This window comes from Delphinapterus leucas, chromosome 1 (genome assembly GCF_059928025.1).
Source record: "Delphinapterus leucas isolate spDelLeu-1000000601 "Yukka" chromosome 1, BTC_Dleu_Yukka2, whole genome shotgun sequence".
Lineage (NCBI taxonomy): Eukaryota > Metazoa > Chordata > Mammalia > Artiodactyla > Monodontidae > Delphinapterus > Delphinapterus leucas.
The window spans coordinates 80805498-80828988 of record NC_143129.1 but is presented as its reverse complement, the minus strand read 5'-3'; the positions used below and the strand labels follow the sequence as shown (position 1 = coordinate 80828988).

The following is a 23491-nucleotide window of genomic DNA, read 5'->3' as shown; positions in this document are numbered from 1 at the left end:
CATTGGATTGGGTAGCATGTAAGTAGCCTCTGTTTTAGAGATGAGAAAATTGAGATTCAGAAGAGTAATGTGACATGCCCAAGGTTACAGGGTTAATGTGGCAGAACGGAGGCTCAAGAGCAGATTTCCCTGTTTCACATTCGATTTTATCCCACTGTCCTCACTCCGCTCAACTTCTTCTTCTTCCACTTTAAGGTTATTAATGGTGCACCACTGGTCTTTGAGTCTTCCACTTCTAATAGGATTCGCTCCAGTCACCCCGTCTTCTGGATCCCAGTGAGAAGCATGGCACCTCCGTAGTTGAGGCCCACAGTGCTTCTGAGACAAGTTCCTTGCATGGTGCTGGGGTGGGGGTGGGGCTTGTGGGAGAGATGCGCTGAAAACCCCAGGAAGAGACAGAGCTGGCACGACCTAAGAGCAAAGGATTATAGGGCCCTTGCCATGTGCCACAAAGGGCGCTTCATTGACTGTCAAGCTTTCTGACCCAAGAGACTTTCTACTCCAGTAAATGAAAACGTGTGTCCAAGACTCTTGAGATTAGTGGGAGGTGGCCTCTGTTCTGGGAAGTTGGCTTCAGCAGGGGCACCCAGGTACTGACAGAGGCTCACACTGCTCTCAGCCAGCTCAGTGGTAGCTGCTGCCAACAGTGGCACATGGCTTCCCTCCCTCCCTCCCTCCCTTCCTTCCTTCCTTCTTCTTCCCACAAATATTTATGAGCCTCTACTATGCTCAAAGCATCTTCTGGGTCTTGGGGATTCAGCAATGAACTGGGAACCTAAAGAGATCAACTATCTGGTACATGAAGAGTTTGGTGCAGGGCCCAAGTTCTCTCTGTACCAGAGAAGCCCTGAGCACTAGGAATATTGCTATACCTACCAGGAACTGAAAGAAGTTCAGAAAGCTGGCCTCACCTAGAGGGATTCCACAGAATAACCTCCCTGGGAGGGCAGTGACTGAACACAGCACATCGGAGGCTCAATTCCTGCTCCCCCAGGCTGCAGTCCATTGGAGAGATGAGCCACAGAAAACAGGATTGACTTTGTCCCATCACCTCTCAAAGTCCGTGGGCTCCCCCTCCCTCAGTTGGGCAGCCGGCAGTCAAGTGGACACTCTGTGAGGCACTGCCGGACTCTGTTCTCACATTACAGCTCCCCAGGTCCTCCCTCAGTTCAGCTGTGGCCATTGAAATAGGTGGTTCGGACAACAGAGATGGAAATGATGTGGGGCTCAGTGGCTGGAGCCCTAGTCCTGGCTTCCAGAGCCAGTTTCATTCTCTAGATGAGGAGGGATGAGCCAGATCTCTGACAGATTCCAGGTGACCCAGATTGTCTAAGAATGACTCAAGTAGGAACTGATATCCCTCCATTTATCTAGAAGGGATCCAGAATTTCTAGGGTTTGGTCTCCTGTTTGTCCAGTATCCCAGGGAGACCAAGGCAACATGCTGGAGAGAAGTGACTTCAGTCACACTTTGCACTGAATCAGACTGAGTCAAGGTCAGATCATGCTCTGCAGCGACTATGATGGCCCTGTGGACCTCCTCCCTCCCTGATAATGACAACTAGTTCTCACTCCTTCCTTCATTCTTCACATAACAAGTATCTGCTGAGTGCTATGCGCTCTGCACTGCGTCCTTGAGGACACAGTGATGGACAATGTGAGGCATCTGCCCCTGAGGAACTCTTTCAGGAATTCTTATCCCTACTGAGCATCTGTTATGTGCTAGCCACTGTGATATGCCCCCAAGGTCACAGGGGGAACACCCAGACCCTAACATGAAGGGTCTCAGAATCTAACAGTGGAGGCCAGTCATGAACACAGGGCACAGCAGGTGCCCTGTCAGAGAGGCACTCCATTACAGGGAGCCAGTGATGAGGTCCCACCTGGGCAGGTGTTTCAGAGTACAGTCTTTGGAAGCATGTAGGGGTGGGGGACAAAGAGTGTTCTAACAGGGGGTGCATATAGGCACGTTCGGGGTGGTAATAGTTTAATGTGGCAGTAGTGTCCCTACCATGTAGGGGAGACAAGCCTGGGGAGGTAGAAGTTGCCAAAGTACAAAGAATTCAGGCACCATTTGGAGGGACTTGGATTTTTTCCCCTTTGCGGGTAATAGGGAGCTACTGAAAGTTTAAAATAGGCTCAGATTTACATTTTACACAGATAGCAAGCGTCCAAGGAAAGAAGGCAGTAGAACTGGGAAAAGGAAACCTGGGTGCATCTTTGGATGTGGGATGAGGAAGAAGGAGAAGCTAGGATGACTCTCAGTCTTGGGTCTTGGGACCATTTACTGAGGGAACCGAGGGGCCTGGAGGGGAGGTGGTGATGGTGGTTTCTGTGCGCGTGGTTTGCTGTCAACTGTGGAACATGGTTTATGCCATCAGAAGGTTCGGATAAAGAACAGGTAGTTGGGAGGAGGGAGAGAGGCCCTCACAGGGCAGTGATGGGGAGCCCTTATGATGGAGAACATTTAAGGATTGATAGGGTCTGTGGATACTGAGGCACAGGTAAGGAGAGCAGAGGATGAGTAAAGGAGAGTAAGAAGAGGTTCTGGAGACTGAATTCCCTGGATGGAGCAGACTGCAGTCTTAGGACAGAGCCAGTCATATTCCCAGATCACTCATTGGATTTGGGTGGAAAAGACTAGCACAAAGGCAGCAGGAAATTTTTGGTCATTTTGTCATTAAGCTAGAGACTTCAAGCATCTGGTAAATTGCTCAGACCCTTATTACATGACTCAGGCATGCTCCGCCTATCTGCCAGAGCTGGGAGTATGACAGAAGACGTGAAGAAGTCTTGGCCTTGCAGGGCGGGGAGAGTCAGGCTGTGGTGGATCACATACTGGAGGAGGAAAGGGGACAAGGTGCAGCTCCAACCTACAGTTGCACGTCCTAGTTGTGTGGGTGTCTTTCTTCTTTGTTACAAGTGATAGTCCCTTCCTGCCTTATTAGTATTTTTTTTATTTGTCAACAGAATCTCCACTGCTTGAAGCAGAATGAAGAGAGAACTGTATTTGTCACTCATTTCCCATCTCTGTTCATTTCTTTCTTTCCTTCTTTTCCCTTTCCCCCCTTTTTCTTTTCCTCTTTCCTTCCCTCATTCCTTCTTCTCTCCCTTTCTCGATTCCTTTCCCACTTATCACGTATCCAGTCTGGAGCTAGGCTCCAGGTTTACAACCAGATTAAGTGTCTTCAGTCCCTGAACATGAACATAATCCGTTGAGCTTTGTGCCCTTGAGAGAAGGTGGTGTCTTGGGGTGGAGAGAATCATTTTTCCCAAATGTGGGTGCAGGGCCTGCCTCTGGAGTGGTCACTTTTCAGTTCAATAAACACTGGGGCCCTTCTGTGTGCAGAGCATGGGGTGAGGCAGCCCCTCCTCAGTTCCCAGATGGGCTCAAGAGTCGGGAACCATGAGGCTCCCCAGGCCTCTGGCACTGAGACCGATTCTTGTGTGGACCATGATACCCACTTCCTTCCAATGGGCTCCGTTCACTATGCCACTCAGGGCACCCATGTTCCCCCAGCTTTAGGAATTCAATATGAAGATAACATATAGTTCCGGCTTCCAAAGAGTTCGTGATCTTGGGGGTAAATGACATCCATATACAGAGCTGTGTAGGGTGTGATGAAGTATCTGAGACAGTGAGTCTGACAGAGAGGGCTTCTGAGACCAGACAGGTAGGGAGGTGGCATCTGAGCTGCAGGTGGAGAAGGGAAGGCAGCATTTGAGTCCCAGGAGCAAGGACGGTGTGCAGCTCTCTCCCTGTGCCTACAGCACCAAGCATGGCGCCTGGTGCTTAGTAGAAGCTCAAACCATCTGCAACGTTGAGTGGAAGCATCAAAGGCCATTTTTGTGAAGACTTCTCTGATACTTCCAGTGAGTTTAGAATGTCCTGAGACATTTTATAATCCAAGTAACATAGATTATAAAATCCACATTTTTCCTCATTGCAGGAAAATTAGAAAATGTCAGTAAGCAGAAGGAAAAAAGAAATGCTTGGGATTCCCCACCCAGAATTACATGTTGTTGACATTTTAATACAGATCCATCCAGACTATTTTCTGTTTATTTACATGTATTATATATAAATATACAGACATATTTGGAGAGACAGATAAATGGAATGGCCATATTGTATGCTATTGTAACTTGCTATAAACTTTTTTTTTTTTAATTTCTAATCCACTTTGCTTAAGCTTTGGTCCATAGTCATCAGTCTGCTCCTATTATAGCTCATTGGGGCAACTGTCAGTGGGCAGGGATAGTGGCTTCCTCATCCCTGTCTCTAGGGCCTGGGAATGCCCTAGCAACAATCCTGACATCTCTGGGTTTCCAATGGTCACTGATAACTATTAATAAAGGCAATAGCAATTATAACAAGAATAAGAGCGGCTAACAGTTACCAAGCGCTTCCTACATGCCAGGTCCAGGGCAAAGGGCTTTATAGACATTATCTCAAGGGATCCTCATACGACCCTATGAGATGGACACTGTTATTGCCCCCATTTTGTGGATGAGAAAACAGGTTCAGAGAGGTCACACAGCTGGTAAGTGACAGAGCTGGGACACAAGCCCAGGCTGCATCTTTGTTTATCTTTGAGCATTTTCTCTGTCATCTCTTAACTGAACTTCCCCTTGGCGAAAGACATCCTGTCAATATCAGATATGTGAGCCTTCAATTCCAAATGTCAGTGGAAATAATTTTAATACTTTGATCTCCTTTTAAGTAATTAAGTCACCTTATGAAATTTATTTTTAAAAATCTAAGTGTATGTATTAGTTTCCCATTGATGCTATAATAAATTACCATAAACTTAGTGGCTTAAGACAAGTTCTGTAGGTCAGAAGTCCAACACGGGTCTTACTAAGCTAACATCAAGGGGTGGCAGAGCTGTGTTCCTCCCAGAGGCTCTAGGGAGAGCCCATTTCCTTGTTGTTTCCAGCTTCTAGAGGCTGCTCACATTCCTTAGCTCGTGACCATTTTCAAAGTTCATCACTGCAACCTCTGCTTCTGTTGTCACACGTCTCCTTAACATCAATCCTCTCGCCTCCTTCTTAAAAAAAGGTTCACTGGGCCCACTTGGATAATCCAAGACAATTTTTCGATCCCCAAATCCTTAAGTTAATCACATCTGCAAAGTCCTTTTTGCTGTATAAGGTAACACATTCACAAGTTCCGGGGATTTGGATATGGCCATATTTGTGAAGAGAGGCTTTATCCTGTCTACCGCAGTGTGTGTCAGGGCAATAGTGAACAGTAAAAATAAGACAAATAAATAATAAAATTATCTTCCCAATGGCCGCCCAATGAGGTGCCTTCCAACAGAGGGAAGAATGATCTACTAAAGAGCACAGAGGAAGGGCAGCCAGGTGGCCGATGTTTTCAGCACCACCCTAATCTGTCTAGGGCTGGAGATGTTCAGATGATCTGATGGGGATGTCTAGTTTTTTTTTTACCATCAAAACCTGAGGCCATTGTGTAATTCCCCCATCACCAAGCATCTCCAGATTATGACTCGACTTCTTTGAGAAATTTTCCTGCCAGAAGAGAATGTACCCATCAGGCCAACATTTGATACTCATGTTTCTCCTTGTAAGTTGACATCATCAGTCTCTTGTGAGTTAGCTGCAGTGACTCAGCACAGCCAGGACTCATAAAACTCAAAGACATGGACAGGGTTGAATTTCTGGGTCAAGGAGTCATCATCAAGGTAGTGCCACCCTAGGGAGCATTCTTGGGGTCTGCCAGCTGGCCCAACCCTGGTGATGCCAGACACTGCCTTTCAGATATAGGTACTTGACTCCGGGTTACTTCGAGCAACTAACAGTAAGAATTATGTCCAGATTTTTCTAACCGTGAGATTCAGACAATGATCCATCATGTTTACTACTATTTTCACTCCACTTCAATAGGCATTTTTAACAAGCAAATTATGTAAAATAAAGCTTGCTAGAAAAAAACATCACAAGAAGAAATAAAATATTCAAGAGGCAAGGTGCTGTGGAGAGAGGGCTGATAGCAGGGTCTGAAATCCAGCCTCTAAGTCCCTGTGTGATCTGGGACAAGCCTCTTTCTCTCTCTGAGCCTCAGTTTCCTCATCTGCAAAATAAGGGGCATGGTCTAAATCAGTGATTCTCAACCGGATGCAACATTAGAACCACCCAGGGGACTTTTGGAGGCTGTCGATGCCCAGGCTTCACCGGGATGGGGTACCACTGTCTCTGAATGAGCCAAGGTCCTTTCTACATCTTCTATTCTCTCATTCCATGAAAGGTCTGGAATTTGTCAATGAGAATCTGGGTTCGGATTTATTGGAGGCATCCATCCTCCTTACTAAATAGCAAATTCAACAAGACAAGGAAATGAAAATTGAGTGTCTACTACCTACAAAGCACTAAACTAGATCCCTTAGGGGTGCCTGCACTCAGAAGACCTTACGTGTGTCAGCTAGGTGGCCACGTACCCAAATAATTATAGGTAAAAGGGGATGGACATTGTTCCTTTTAAAATTAATCACACTCATGTATTAAATGAATAATTCCTTTAACTTCTACTGGGCTTCTTTTTTCAGAAATTCAGAGCCTGCCTTACATTATCTTTCTCAGCAAACGGGGGATGAGAGGGATCCTCTGGTGAGCAGAGCTCTAGCAACCAAAGCAAGCTCTCTGGCTCCCCACCTGGTGGTCTTTATAGAACATTTAGAAGTGACACAGCATCAGGTTTCACTTTTAATGTTGATTGAGTGCTTATTATGTGCCAGACACTATTCCAAGAGTTTTATGGATGTTAACTCATTTGATCTGCAAATGATCCTATGAGATAAACACTATTACCTTCCCCATATCCCAGATGAGGGCAGTGAGACAGAGAGCTCTGGTCACTTGCCCAAGGTCACAAGCTGCTCAGTGGGGAGCTGGAACTGGAGACTGTTCTAGAACTCATGCTCCCAACCACTTATAAATGGATTCTGGGCCTTCCATGAAATGTTCCATGTTTACCCATAATAACACCTCCAAAGGATGAGTAACATGGGAAATGTTTATGGTACAATGTTAGGTGAAAAGTTAGTAAGATAAACTCATAAAAGTACCTGATCAAAACTGGGTAAAGTCAAAACAAAACAAAAATCACTAAAAAACTATACACAGTGGAAAAGATTGAAATATAATCATAAAAAGAGACAGAAGGAAAATAACAAAATATTAAGAATACTCAGAAGATGGGATTATAAATGAATTTAAAATTCTTCCTGTTTGTATTTTTTCATAAAGACTATGCTTTCCTATAATGTCATACTTCAGTGGCAAGTAAGATATTACTCTTTTTCTGTAAGAAAACATTAGGGCTAAGCTCTGATACTGCAAACAATAGTTTTGGCTTCAAAAATTGGCAGATCAGTAATTTGAAATTTAAAAGATCTTTTCTCATGGATATAAGAGTATCCATAGTGATAAAATTATTTTTAAACTAGCATTTTGAACTAATAGTCCCAGATACTGTTCTAAGAACATTATAATTCCTTATTTAGTCAGCTAGGAATTGTTTTAGCCCCTTTTATAGTGATGATTAAGTAACTTGCCTGAGTTTGCAGAGCTGGGAACTGATGGGAGACAGTCTCTCTGTCCAGCTTAGAGCTGAGGTGTCTCATGTTTCTCCCGGTCTTACTTCCTCTCACTGCAGTTTTCATTCTGAATATGCCAAATTTTGACTACATTTTCAGCTAACCAGAATTTGATGACTTTCCTGGGGACCTAATTTGTCCTCAGAATATTCTTTGTAGGGTTCCATCACAGACTTTGCAAAACTATACAAAAAGGATCTTTCCAGGTTGGATGCTCTTTTCTTAGTTATGACCAGAACTCATGCCTCACTTCTGGCAACTTCCATCGAAATCTAGTTCTCCTTCTCCACCTGCAGCATATGCCTGGTCCCTGCCGTCTCACCTTGGACAGGCCAAAGTTGCCTTGTTTAGGACCATATGTGGAAAGAGAAGCCATTCCTAGACTTTTTCTACCCTTTCAAAGGGATTGTTGGTGCCAAATCAGGGTTATTTGTGAGTTCTCTTGGAGGGTTAAGTTCAGGTAAGGAGAGAAGCCCAACTACCCACACCATCTGCATGAGACCTGCTTAAAATAGCATCACTGAGATAGAAAGCATTCTTAGTCCAGGCTACAGCATCATCTAAAAATGAAAAAGCCACATTAGATTATTGGCTTGGGCTTGGCACTTTATTTTGGATCTCAATCCTTATTCCAAAAAGGTTCATTTAATTTCAGGTTGGGAATTTTCCCCACCGTTTCCTATACCAACGAGAAGAGAGAACTTCTCTTCATTTCAGAGGTCTAGAACCCTACTGACCGAGCCTGGGAAATAGGGAGCATAGCAGAGCTGCCTGTGAGATTGACAGACATTGTGTGCAATCTGCAAAGTTCCATCCTAATCTTAGCTAGAGGGCAGCAATTCTCAGGGGATCTTCCTGTGGGTTAATAGTTGACATGCTTACAGAGGGAGGAATTGGGTCCCTGGGATGTAAGGGAAGTGTTGTTACCTGTGCCCCTTGTGAAAGATGCCATCAGCAACCTGCCCCATGGTCTGTATCGCCTGATGCCAGGTCAGAGCTGAGGCTGTATAAAAGGCTGAAGTTCCTGAGGGCACCTCAGTCCACCTGCCTCCTGGGTGATCTGCTCCAGTGCTGAACCAGGTGAAGGCATCTTGAGGACCAGGAGGGACTCTTGGTGCTGGTGCTTTGGGCAGACAGAAGCCCTGGGTGGAGGCTGAGGGCAATCTTGAAGAAAGACAAGGAGAAAAGTGGGTTTGAAAGGGAGGATTCTGCTGGAAGGGGAGGGAGGATTAGTGGAAGGGAAAGAAGGATTGGCGTCTTTTTGAGGTTGCAAAAAATTCATTTGAAACTATGGAGTTCCTAGGTTGAAACTGTTTGCATGCCTCTTGTAACTCATTTGGGGAGATTGGGTTTTAAAAACTGATCATTATAAAGAAGAAATCTAGTGAATTCATAGTTCGGTTTTAAATGTAAGGAAGTTATCTTGGGCTAGTTGAACTTAAAACTTCTGTATTTTCTTCCAGCTTCGTTCAGCTCCTGCTGAGACGTCCTGCCAGCAAAACCAGCAGCAGTGCCAGCCCCCTCCCAAGTGTGCCCCCAAAGGCCCAGCCAAGTGTCTCCCCAAGTGCCCCCCAAGTGCCCGTCCCCCTGCCCACCTCCAGGCTCCTGCTGTGGCCCCAGCTCTGGAGGCTGCTGTAGCTCTGGGGGCCGCTGCTGCACTGGGCCATGAAGACCACTGAGGAGTAACACTTCAGGACCCCAGGTGCTGATGACCCGCCCAGCCTGAGTCTTCTCTTTTTCTGGTTTGGAAGAACGGAAGAAGCGTGGAAGCGCTTCTGAAATGCTTAGCGTTTCCCTCTTCTTCCTGCCCATGTTCATTCCTTTGTGGGGTCTAGATGTTTAACCTCTGACCTTCACTGGCCTGATTCCCCTCTCAGATATAGTTCTCTGGAGGACTTGGATTGGAGTTCGGTCATGAAGCTGTTTTCCCTGTAACAATAAAGCTTTTCTTCCTGATGTCCCTGCCTCCTGATTATTTTGTTCACCTCTCCCACTCCCCCACCCCCTGCCTCAAGCCATCCTCCCTTCCCTTCTTTTAAATGTAAGTGAACACTTAAAAAAATCAGTTTGGGAAACAGATTTCAGCACTGAAGCTACTTAGACCTCTGGGAAACAATATTCCTTTTTATGACCTGAAGGAGGGAACTTTAAGCTTGAAGGAAAGGATCATGTCCGAGACCATTCCTCTGACACAAGCTTTCCATGAGGAGGGCCAGGAACGGGTTTTCAGAGAGGAGACGGTGGTACCCAGAAAGGTCACAGTGAGATGACTCTGGGAGGGTTTCTTTCAAGCATGGGTGATGGTTTAAAAAAGAATTTATTTCCTAATCATGGGCAATAAGATCACCTAAAGTGCTCATTCTGGGCTCCAATGAATGGACACCTTTACTTTTCTGATTATTATAATCCTGGGTGCTTCCATCAGTTGACTAGAGAGGAAAGCTGATGGGGGTTAGTTTCTGGGGGACTGTTTAGGAGGCAGGTATGGAATGTCTGAGCCCATTTCCCCTGGCTCCTGAAAGCCTGAGTTTGGGTCTGAGTAGGGAACCAAGAAGGACCCCCTCCTCTGCCAAAGACTGTCTCCATGTTGTTGGGGTGTGTGTGTGTGTGTGTGTGTGTGTGAGGGGATGGAGGTGGGGGCCGGGGGGCTTCTGTCACTGCATTGGATTTTCTGTTTCCTTTAGGAATAGGATGATTCCTTCAGGAAAGACTCAGTAGTGATGCGGTAAGTCCCCTCCACACGAACCTTCAAGTTGTGAACTTTCAAAGATGTGAATGTGTGTACTCATGTCCAATCACGTAAGTTAGTTCACACATCTGGCGTACGTTGTCACATGCAGCCTGCCCTCCATCTCCTACTGCTGACGATCCTTCAGCTCTACCATCTCCCATCTCCTCTCCCTCCTCTAGTCAGTGACTCTTCTTGCCTGTTCACTCGATGCCAGCCCCTGGATGCCAGCTGTTGAACTGTACTATCGTATTTTTCAAGGTACTGGACTGTAAGATTCAAAATATGTTCTTTATTTTTTGTGTTTGTTTGTTTTCTATGTATTATTTGTGTGAAAAGTATTATAAACCTATCACAGTACAGTACTATATAGCTGATTGTGTTAGTTGGGTACCTAGGCTAACTTGGTTGGACGTACGAACAAATTGGACTTATGTACATGCTCTTGCAACAGAACTTGTTCATATGTAGGGGACTTAATCTAGAAATGATAATTCTGAATCAGGCTTTTATGTACGAGATGAACAATTAAACCTTCCTTTGATAAGAGTTAACAGTGATGGGTAAAGTAAGTTAGTATATGAGGCTACAGCAAGTCCATATAATGAGCATGTACTTGCCCAAATCATCTCCCAGAGCAGATCCTGTCTCCATCTTGTTACTTCATTACTTCCTCTTTTCTAATACTGACCTCACCTTTCAAATGTCTCATCTGTATGCACCAACAGGTGGCCCTAGGTACATGCAACCTGTTAATCAGGCTCTAAAGCCATGTTAAATGAAACTGGTATCTTTTTGTGACTTACCTTTCCTTGTGTGCACACTCATGCCTCTCCCAGCTCACTCACTCCCAAACCTATATCTCACCATCAATTCTTGAATTCTTAGTCTTGGATTTCACTTTTACCTCATATTTATGGTTGTGGGCTGTTGCATTGATTAAGAAGCAGTTCTGAAAGCAGTTGACCTCCAAAGTCTTTCCCAATTCTTAAAAGTTAGTTATTCTAAAGGCACAATTTTTCATGGGCACTTTGGGCCTTTGGAAAGGTCTCCTTTCCTCCATCCCTCTCTCTCTCTTTCCTTCTTCCTTCCTCCCTCCCTCCCTCCCTCCCTCCCTCCCTCCCTTCCTCCCTCCCTTCCTTCCTTCCTTCCTTCCTTCCTTCCTTCCTTCCTTCCTTCCTTCCTTCCTTCTTGCTTCTTTCTCTTCACATTGGGCTGTGGCCCCAGGGAGAACCTATCTTCAAAAGGAGTTTGGGATGAGGTCAGGAGTGGAGAGTCTCACAAGCTGGCTTGGTATTTGGCAATTCGACCAGCATCCTGCACAAGTTTTTCTTTTAGGCCCACCAGGGCTGTATGGGGGTATGGTAACCTGACTACACTCACAGCTTTCCTGGTCTTAATTATTCCATAACTTTGCCTGGGGTTTTCTTCCAGTCTCCAGTGACAAAGAAACTGCCACTGAGATTCCCATAGGTACATCCTCACCATCATCTCCACTCAATCCCACCTGGAAGCATCTGGATGAAACCCAGCAGGCTTTTTGCGTAAACTGTGGCCTTCCCAGAGGAGCCAGGGACCAAGATCCTGAGAGATGTGAACTAAGATAACAAGTGAACTATTGGGGTGGCCAAAAAGTTCGTTTGGGCTTTTCTGTACGATGTTACAGAAAAACCCGAACACACATTTTGGCCAACCCAATACAAACTACCATCGAGATGACTACACTGGGATGAGTGTGTGAACAGGGGAACAGTGTGTGTGTGTGCATGTACGCTGTAGAAAAGGGCAAAGAGAACAGGTCCCAAGAAAGGGGCAGACTTCTCTTCACTTGAGCCCCAATGCCCTGTCTTAGCACACACACAGCCCTCCCAGCTATGAACAGAGTCCTGTTTGGAAAGTAAACATGCTACAGCAATCCTGGCACCTCTGTGAGGTGACTTGAATACCCATGTGCACCACCTATGGTGCTACCTGAGTGATGAATGTCTCTGGGATGTAAGCGTCAGCTGACAATGTCTATTGGGAAATGGGCCCCTCCCAAGAGCCAGCGTCTAACTGGAGTCTTATAAAAGGCTCTCTGACTGGACACTCCTCAGTCCATTGCCTAGCAGGTGGTGCATTCCAGTTAGAAAGCTGAGTGAGTCTTCCAGTGGAACCAGGGTCTAGTAAGTCTCCAAGTGGAACCTGGGGGAGGAGTATGGGAGGAATTGAAGGCAGAGGGGAGGAGAAGGCAGAACACAGCCAGCAGGTAGATACAGAAAGAGGGCCCTGGAGAGTGCCTTAAGCTTCAAGTGAGCTGACCTCTCCAGGTGTCATGAGGACATGGAAGCCAGATTGGGGGTGGGGGTGGGGTGACTCTGCAAGGTGACACAGCAAGTCTGTAGCAGAGATGTGACTGGAATCCAGGTCTTTGACTCCCTGACCTGGGATGTATTACCATCCTCTGCACCACTCTATTTTGACTTATGGTCATGGGGAGTGAGAGGCATAGGCAGGAAAGAATGACCAAGACATGCTTCTGGTGTTCGTGGATTCTTTAGATCTGGGTCATTAGGACAGACGGACACATGTGTGATTTTGGTATTTTCTAACTGAGCTAGTGTTGATGCAATGCTAATGATAGGCGAATACCATTTGAAGGTTTATGGTCACAGTGAAATGGGGGAGGGGAAAAGAGCCAGGAGATTTTGGACTGGATCTGACAGAAAAATTACCAAAATATCCTTTCTTTTCCACTGTGGTGAACTTGGGTGGTCCTTACTCTAGTCAGAAAAAATGGAAAACCATTGATTCTTTGCATAGACTGTTTGCCACTCTATGCAGGTTTAACTCAGTGGAACTCACTCACTGGAACACGTTTGGGGTTTGTTCCTTTGCTTCCCCTCTTTCTTGGGTGTGTGTGTGTGTGTGTGTGTGTGTTTTGTGTGTGTGTGTGTGTGTGTTTTCCTTCCTTGCATTATGCCGGGCTCATGTGCTCACAAAGTCAAATCTCAAAAGCCCTGTGTTGGAAAGAAACAGTGCTCCCATGTGAAAAGCTGCTTTTCTTCCAGGTTCTCTGTGACGATGTCCTCCCAGCAGAGCGGCAAAGACTTTTCCAAGGGGTCTTCGCAGGACACGAAGGGTTCGTGTCCCACCCCGGCGCCTGACACCTCCTCCTGCTGCGGCTCGGGCTGCTGCGGGGACTCGGGCTGCTGCGGCTCCAGCTCCGTCGGCTGCTGCTGCCTTCCCCTGAGGCGCCGCCTACTGGGCAGCCCCTGCTGCTGCTGCTGCGCGGACAGCAGCCAGAGGTCCCGGTCCTCGAGCTCCGGCTGCTGCGGCGGATGCTGAGGCCACGGCTGCCCCACACCTGAGCGAGAGCTGCTCCCACCCCGTGCCTGCACCCCTCAATACCGTGCTCCCCTGCGGGACAGGGCCTCAGAGCTTGCCCCCTTAAAGATAACTACTCTTAGGTGTTCAGACACCCACCCTGTACTCAGCCCCACAAAACTCCCTGACCACGCCACCCCCACCCCCGACCCCCCTTGTGCTTTCACTCCTTAGGAACCTGAAAGCTGTGGGTGGGACACTGGACTTTACTGTCTGCAGGGACTTGCATATGTAGGTGCTCAGTAAATGCCTACTGATTTGATTGTCTTTTGAAGACATGTCTTAATAAAACTTCTACCTCCTGAGAGCACTCCCTTTCCTATTTGTTCTTTCATTTGTGTATTTATTATCATGTTCTGTTACTCCATTTTCTCACTCAGCTCTGGCTTGGCACATTTGTAAAAGGTGGGAAACTAAAAATTTCCCTGGAAAGCCTGAACAAGAGTGGCTTTCTGGTACTTAATCGTGATAGCAGAACTCACATAATGGAGCCAGACAGTGTTCTGAAGGCTTTATGGGACATGCATCGTCTCACAACGGCTCAGTGAGGTAGGTGCTATTATACCCATTTTACAGAAGAGAAACTGAGGTTAAGGAGCTTGCTCACAGTCATTCAGCTGGTGCATGATGGAAAAAGCCAGGGCTTATGCTCCTAACTGCTCAGCTTGGTCCCCGGAAGGCTTCCAGAGCCTTGCCACTGAGGTGCTCACTCTCCTACCCATCAGGCCCAGGCAGCTGCATGGCAAAGGTTTGGATTTGCAACTCTTAAGGGCTTTGGAATCAGGTGAGCTGAGATTTAATTTTTGCCACAGAAGAGCACCAGCCCACTGCTTTGCTTGCTGGGTAAGGGAACTTTGCCAGTTGAGCATGCCGGGAGACTGAGAACCTCCCCCTCCAGGCCTCATTCATGCAGCTGAGGTCTGACTGGGAGACATGGGTTTCCAGGACTCTGCAGGGTGAGAAGTGCCATGCTCAGAATTATGGGAATGTCATTCTCTAGAGGTGGTGGTTGTGGTGGGGTCATCCTGAGTAGCTCGGAAGCCTCAGCCTGCAGGTGTAGATCTTATCCACTCGTTTCAGGAAGAGGAAGCAGAACAATGTCCTCTGCAGTGGTGTCTGCTGGGTTCACAAGGGAAGAGGCAATAGTAACAGTGATAATAATAGTGACAATAGCTACCACTTATTGGGCATTTACTCTGTTCTCATGCTTGGTTGGGCACAGGTTTAGGCACTTTACATATATTATCTCCTTTAATCCTCACAATAATCTCCATACATAGACAGGAATTTCCCTATTTTTTTTTTTATATGTAATGAAATTGGGGCTCAGAGAGTTTCAGTGACTTGGCCAAAGTCGCACAGCTAGCGAATGTTCTAGGTCGCTAGATGGTGAGTGAGGGAGATGAGATTTGAACTGGGATCTGTCTGACTCCAAAGTCCATGTTCTCAGTCTCAAACTGTCATATTCTCCTATCTTAGAAATCACCATCACCCAGGGAAGGGGACACTCAGACCTCTGCAGAAACACCCAGGCTCTTAGAAAATTGAAGCCTGGCTTCTTGGCTGCTGCTCCATCAATGACCCAATGACTGGTAAGCTCTGTCAGGGCAACCACCCAACAAAAGGTATTTGCTCTGAGGCAGGGTCAGAAATGCTTCATTGATTTCATCCAGGATGTTTATACTTGAGACCAAATGACCCCTGTCATGGAGGCTCTGAAAGGCAGTCCTGCTCTGAATGAGAGGGGCCCTTATTTCCATCTCTGGGATTCTGTAATTTCCAGTGAGAGGTGATTTGTGGAAACTGTTTACAAACAGATGACATCACCCATAGAGCTGCCTCTCCCAATGCCAGTGACGTGTGTTGAGGCAAAAAGCCCTGGGACTTGGTGGAGGGGTGAGGCGGGTAGGGAGAACCGCCTGACTCAGAACAGACAGATTGGAAAGCCAACCTCAGGGTGGAGGGAGTGACCCTTAATCAGGGAGCTGAGGCATGAGTTTTGGGAAAGAAAGATGGTGACTCACCACTGAGAGACACGTGAATCCGAATAGCAGTATATACCCTTGTACACAAGGCACGAAGATATAGATTAAATGGCTGACTGTGAGATGGTGGTATGGCCAGGCTCAAGTATGTGACCCCCAGCAGGACACACAGGGGGAATTTGATGAGAAAGGTTTGGGCATTCTAAGAATAGTTTTATTACAGAAACCTGGAAAGCTACTTTGGATGGGCTAGAGCTCTCTGTTCATGGCCCCATAGCCTTCTCTGACTTCTAGCAGCAGGTAAATCTGTATATGTGGCACAGGGTTTCCCTCAGTGACAGCACTGTTGAATGTATTTTATTCATGATGGCTCCACTTCCTTCTTAAATTATGTCATTATAGTAATAAAAATAGCAACTGATATTTATATAGAACTTAGCAGTCTATAAGGTGTTTTCACATATCTCCTTCACAATCTGTAGTATTATTGTCTCTGTTTTCTGTTTAACAGATTTGGAGAGGCTCTGAGAATTTACATGATTCACCTGAGGTTATCCAGCCAAGAAGTGGCAGTCTCTGATTGGACTAAGCTTTCTAATGCTTTCCAAGAAAGCCAAGAGTCATCTCTTCTTTTTTTTAAAAAATTTTTATTGGAGTATAGTTGATTTACAATGATGTGTTAGTTTCTGCTGTACAGCAAAGTGATTGAGTCATACATATGCATATATCCACTCTTTTTTAGATTATTTTTCCATATAGGCCATTAGAGACTATTGAGTAGAGTTCCCTGTGCTATACAGTAGGTTCTTGTTAGTTATCTGTTTTATATATAGTAGTGGGTATAGGTCAGTACCAATCTCCCAATTTATCCTTCCTCCCTGCTTACCCCTTTGTAACCATAAGTTTGTTTTCTACATCTGAAGAGCTCCCTCTTCTTAATCTGTACACTGAGATAATTGAATAATGTCACCCAATTAATTATTTAGGGACAGCGTTTATTTATCCCTTATTTATCATCGCATTCCTAGCATCTAGAACTATGCCAGGCACATATTAGCAGTTAATAAGTAAATGGATGTTAATTAACATATCATGTGTAAAGTATTGACCTAAACAATTCTAGGAGATGCACAAAAGTATGTCTTTACCTCAAGGAGCTTATAGTCTGAGTTGAGAAATATGGTAAACAATCATATAAGGTATGAATGATAACATCACATACAAGAAATAATGTCACATACTGATACATACAATACATACAAATACAAGAAACATCAAAAACAAAACACAACATAGATAAGCACTACGGGGGTTCAAATGAATTTAGATGAGGATTTGTTACAGGACTTCAAATGAGGGCAAGTTACTGTGGACTGGGTTATTCACAAGATTTCACGGAGGAGGGATCTGGGTCTGAAGGACGGAGGCACTTCGGGAGGCAGAGATTCATTTGTTTATGCATTTACTGAACTCCGTCAGATGCCGTTGGCAGTGCTGGGACAGGATGAAGAATGAGACCGAGAGCCTGCCTGCATGGACCTCACCTTCTGGGACAGAGGCAGACAAGAAAGTGAGCAGTCATATTATTTCACATAATGAAAAGTGCTGTGATGAAATAAAAAAGAGAGAGATACAGACATGAACCGAAGGTGTATGGAGATTTTAGATAGGGACCAGGGAAGGCTTCCTGGAGGAAGAACTATTTGAGCAGAAAAGGTGGGAATCATTGCACAGAGCAGGAAAGCGTACGATTATGGGGTTCTTACCTTGCTGGCAGCTTGAGGCTACGATGTTTAAGGGGAGCACACAGTTATGACGGCCCCATTAGAAACTTTTACTACTAAGAAGTAGCTTGGAATTCCAGTTGCTTGGCATACAGATTTGATGGTAAGATTAATCAGATACTATGAACTGGGCATTACTTCACTTAATCCTCCCAACTCTCCCACAAGCTAGTTTTTTTTTCTCACATATTTGGGATAAGAAAACTAAGATATTATTATAATAGGTAGCCATCCCAAGGTTGTACAGCTTGTAATTGTCAGAACAGGATTTTGAACTGTATATGTCTGACTCCAAAACCAATGATCTGAACACTGAGCTCTAATTGATTTTTTGGGGTGAAGAAGGCGGGTAGTTTTAAGCTTGAACAGAGGAAGGAGAAAGGACATCCAAGGTGGAGGTTGTGGTGTAGAAACACCACGAGGACACATCCTTAGAGAGGAGAGATGAGGCCAGATCACAGGTGGTTTTGGTTGCCAAATCACGGCATTGAAACTGTATATATTTGTGGCAAGTGACGGTAGGAAAATGGTTTTGAAAGAAGTACTTTAGGAAAATAGGAGTTGGTCTACATGAACACCTACAGTACTCTCTGACATGACCCTAAGATTAATTAGGCAGTGGTAACTAGGATGCTCTGGAGGAGGAAGTGAACTGAGAAAACATGGTATATCACTGTGAGAAGGCGCAATGGCCCAGGCTTGAAGTGAGGATCTGAATGCAGTACATGGCAGTGGGCAAGGAAAGGAAATGACGGATGTCAAAAGCATTTGTCCAGAAGGAAGAAGAATAGACAGAGCTGGGCGATGTATTGGGACTGCAGAAGAGGAAGCAGCTAGGGTTCTCTGAGGCTTTGTGACTGGTGATTGGGAAATGATGATACCACTGACAAAACAGAGAAGTCAGGAGAAAAGAGATGTGGGGAGGAGAAGTAAGTTTGGTCCAGGGCATGTTGCGTTTGAGGTGGTAGCAACACATGACCATGAGGCAGGATGTGGGGCTGGAACTCCAGACATAGGATCTCTGAAAATTGATATAAACACATAGAAATAAGTCATCCAGAGATGACAGTCAATTCCTTGGGAATGAATGTGTTTCCACCTCTTCATTGAAAGTTACTGAGAGGACAGGCCTGGTCTGTCTGTCTTGTTCATTGCAGCAACCTCAGTGTAAAGAACAGAGACTGGTTCACAGAAGGCACTCAGTCAATATGTGTTGAGTGAATGCATGAACAAATGGATGAATGGGCAAACAGAAAGTCAAGAGTTGAGCTGAGGGGGAAATCGAGCATTTAGAGAGGAAGCTGAGTCCCAAGGGGAGAGGGCAAAGATGAAATCAGAGAAATTACTCAGACAATTCATAAGACTAATTTTGGGTCTTAGATTCTAGAAATCCAGGTGGAGGAGAACCAGGAGAGTGCAGAATTGCAGAAGCTAAAGGATCTCATCCAAATCAAGTTAATTACACAAGATCTTTCTTCCTGTTGCATGATCTATCTTGTACTCTTTAAATCATTGAACAGTTATTATAAGAGATTCCATCAGGAGGGATAGAAGTTTCATCTTAAAAAAATTTTTTTTTTAATTTTCTTTTTTATTTTTGGCTGCGTTGGGTCTTTGCTTCTGCGCGCGGGCTTTCTCTAGTTGTGGCGAGTGGGGGCTGCTCTTTGTTTTGGTGCGCAGGCTTCTCATTGCAGTGTGTTCTCTTGTTGTGGAGCACGGGCTCTAGGCGCGAGGGCTCAGTAGTTGTGGTGCATGGGCTCAGTAGTTGTGGCTCGCGGGCTCTAGAGCGCAGGCTCAGTAGTTGTGGTGCAGAGGCTTAGTTGCTCTGCGGCATGTGGGATCTTCCTGGATCAGGGCTCGAACCCGTATCCCCTGCATTGGCAGGCAGATTCTTAACCAGTGCGCCACCAGGAAAGTCCCAGCAGTTTCATCTTAACTCAGTGGAACTTGTTGAACAGGAAAACCGGCATTCATAGAGTGAGGAAAACATCCTCTCTAATGACGCTGCAGAAGATCAGAATGATTTGACCCTGATAAATCTGAAATACGTCAGTTTGACTCAGGATGTATGATAGTCCACCCTAGAAAAGCAAGTATCTTCTCTTCTCTTGTAGACATTGCATCAGAGCAAGAGCTACCGCTCCCAATGTATCTCATTTAATGATGTATCTTGTTCTTAAGAATGTATAAGATCTATTGCCAATAAAGTAGCTATATCAGCTCTGCATGCTTGGAAACTTAGTTTGCAGTGCTTGAAGGCTATTTTTCTATGGGTATGAAATGTGATTACCTGTACCTGAAAGTCAGGAATCAACCCTCTCCTTTTATGCCCCCCCCCGCCCCAGTCCGGCGATTTCTGTTCATAACCTCAATCTTTCATTCATGAAAATCTTATTGATCACTCACTATACCCTACGTACTTGCGTACTTACTATACTCTACGTACTGTCTGATACAAGCAAGTAACTCTTCTCTAATAATTCAGTGAGAGAGAGAGTCAAATGTCACAAGCAAAAAATGTTAAATGCTTGAAGTCAGCACCACAGAGAGGGGACCGCTCATGCTGCTGAAGGCTTGGCAAAACCTATAGTTTAAACTTAGTCCTGAAGGATGCATAGGAGTTGGCCTGGCTGAGAAGACAGGAAAAAATGTTTAAGATAAAGTAAACAGCCTTTAAGTTTAATTAGGTCCCATTTGTTTATTTTTGTTTTTATTTTCATTACTCTAGGAGGTGGGTCAAACAAGATCTTGCTGTGGTTTATGTCAAAGAGTGTTTTTCCTATGTTTTCCTCTAAGAGTTTTATAGTGTCTGGTCTTACATTTAGGTCTTTAATCCATTTGGAATTTATTTTTTTGTATGGTGTTAGGTAGTGTTCTAATTTCATTCTTTTACATATAGCTGCCCAGGTTTCCCAGCACCACTTATTGATACAGCCACTATGAAGAACAGTACGGAGATTCCTTAAAAAACTAAAAACAGAGCTACCATATGACCCAGCAATCCCACTACTGGGCATATACCCTGAAAAAACCATAATTCAAAACGAGACATGTACCCCAATGTTCATTGCAGCACTATTTACAATAGCCAGGACATGGAAGCTACCTAAGTGTCCATCGACAGATGATTGGATAAAGAAGATGTGGCACATGTATACAATGGAATATTACTCAGCCATAAAAAGAAACAAAATTGAGTTATTTGTAGTGAGGTGGATGGACCTAGAGTACGTCATACAGAGTGAAATAAGACAGAAACAGAAAAACAAATACTGTATTCTAACACATATATATGAAATCTAAAAAAAAAAAAAATGCTACTGACGAGCCTAGTGGCAGGGCAGGAATAAAGAGGTAGACATAGAGAATGGACTTGAGGACGCAGGGCGGGGAGGGGGAAGCTGGGATGAAGTGAGAGTAGCACTGACATATATACACTACCGAATGTAAAATAGATAGCTAGTAGGAAGCAGCAGCATAGCACAGGGAGATCAGCTCGGTGCTTTGCGACGACCTAGAGGGTGGAATAGAGGGTGGGAGGGAGACTCAAGAGAGAGGGGATATGGGGACATATATAAACATATGGCTGAGTCACTTTGTTGTGCAACAGAAACTAACGCAGCACTGTGAAGCAATTATACTCCAATAAAGATGTATTAAAAAAAAACAGCCTTAAGTGCAAAGGCTGGCAAGGTGAGTACACGTTTTGTAGCCCAATTTTGCATGACTGGAGCTCAAGGAAGCCAGGGCAGGTGAGATTATACAGCTGATCAGGGAATAGATAAGGCAGGGCCTTTTGCAATTACCCAAAGCTCCTGGAACTTTATCCTGGAGGCCTAGTGAACCATGTTTGGGGGCTCATTAGGTCTCTCTCCCTTGTTTTCAATCATACTAAAGTTATCTTTGCTTACAAAATGAGGGCATTAACTTTATCTCCAGCTATCATGTCCATCTATCTTTTTTTTTCTTAGTGCCTTATCCCAGTTTTGAAAGTGCCATTCATTGTTTTATCTTTTATTAAATCTTTCTTAATCCAGCTGAATAATGCTTGTCCCACCCACCAACCATTATGCTAGATGACCTCACTCCAAGGTCGCCAAGTCATCACTCAAGCTCTGCTTCCAATGGTCTTTCCTCAGTTCCCAGGATCTTAGCTCTCTGTGCACCACTGTCCACTGTTGATCAGCTTCTGCCTCTCCCTTTGTGACACTGCACTTCCCCTCAGTGTTTCTGTGCTTTGGGCTCTTTAATAATTTCCTCTCTTCTGTTCTGTCTCCTAGCTCCACCTCTAAATCTGTGTATTATACCTAAGTTTCAGCCCGTAACCATCCAACGTTCTATAGAGAAATCTCATTCATTCACTCTTTCCTCACAATCTTATTGAGGGCCTAATATGTGCTAGGTTCTTGGTTAGGATTTCAGACAGAAAGACACAATCTGGGTGATTCCCTTACATGAATGTTTCCCAAATCACCATCTCCAGCTATGACATTTCCTGCAAATTACAGATTGAAAGCCTCTGATTCTCATGGAATAGTTTCATTTGGATATCTCAGACACATCTCATACTAAACATAACTACCTCTCAAATGAGGTTCTTTTTTTTTCCTTCAGATTTTTCTACTTCACAAGGTGCGGTCTCTGTCACCATCTACATTGAAACCTGTAGTGAAATCTCTGAATCTTCCCTTTTCCTTGCTTTTGTATCTGACCGGTCACCAAGCTGTGTGGCTTCTTCCGCCCCAGGTTGGTCTCCCTTTTGCCCCTTTCTCTTTATCCCTACCACTATTGTCTTTTAATCTTCAACAAAAAAAGTGGGCAGGGAGTTTGGAAGTAAAGGATTCAGGAAAGACACCTGTCATTGGGGCCAAAGTGGGCTAGAGTTGGAAATCTTAATCCAAGCCTACAAGGGATAACATGGAAACAACTAGCTGTAGTGGGATCAGAATTCGATATCATATCTGCTAGACAGCTCTTTACACTGACACACCCTAGAGCACAGTAACCCTAATTGTCCTCTTCCTGCCTTACATTTTATTGTTGGCCAATATTATAGCTTCATCTTAACACCCTCAAGTTAGCCATCATCACTTCTAGTATTTTATACTGTCAATGCTTGTTTATTTTTAATCCCCATTTTCACCACCACCCCTCCCAATTGCTATGTCAGGTCATTCCTTCTTTCTGGATTCCATTTCCTCCTTCCTGAAGTAACTACTTTGCTAGTTCATTTAGCTACTATCTATGATTGTCAAAATCCATCTTTATCTAAAATATTTTAATTTGTTCCTCATGCTTAAATGATATTTTATCTGGATATAGAATTCCAGCTTGGCAAATATTGTCTTGGTTCACTTGCAAGATATTTTCCCACTGTTTTTTGACACTAATTCTTGAGAAGGGTGCTGTCGGCCAAACTTTTATATTTTGAAGGTAATCTCTTTCATTTCTCTGGCACGTTTTATGACTTTCCCTTGAGATTTGTGTTTCTGAGGATTCATGACTTTCATTAATCCTTGAAAATGTTAGGGCAACAACTCTTCAAATATTTCCCCTCACTCGTTCTTTCTTTTATGGAAGTCTTATTAGAAACATGTAGGACATTTATATTCTCTATTCCAGAAAACACTGTATTGAAATTATTTCAACATATCTTCCCATTCATGATTTCTCTTTTCAGCTCTTTTCAATATATCATTTGCCACCTGTTAATTTACTCCAATATCTATTCTCCCTTCCTTCCACATTAATTAAACTCCTAATTAATTGTATCATAATTTAGATTCAGATTCAGTTTCATGGTTGTCCAGAATAAATATCCCAGCCTCTCTTGCAGCTATGCATGGCCATGTGACTCAGTTCTGGGCAATAGGAACAGTGGAAGTATTTTCAGGATTCTTTTTTAAAGGATAGATCCACACCCTTTGCCCCTTTCCTACTTTATCCCTTCCTTCCTCTCCCTGTTTGGATTGTATATTGATGGCTGGAACTACATATTGAACCAAAATAA

The 23491-nt window shown here is 44.6% G+C and overlaps 1 protein-coding gene across 1 annotated transcript in view; it reads left to right on the top strand.

Moving 5' to 3' along the window:
* The first annotated feature begins 17182 nt into the window (after positions 1–17182).
* LOC149750630 (late cornified envelope protein 6A-like) overlaps positions 17183–23491 on the top strand; it is a 32308-nt gene continuing 25999 nt past the window's right edge. Inside the window, 1 exon segment of the mRNA XM_089915353.1 lies at positions 17183–17267. Within this exon segment, the coding sequence (XP_089771479.1) occupies positions 17202–17267 (66 nt within the window). The 5' untranslated portion in view covers positions 17183–17201.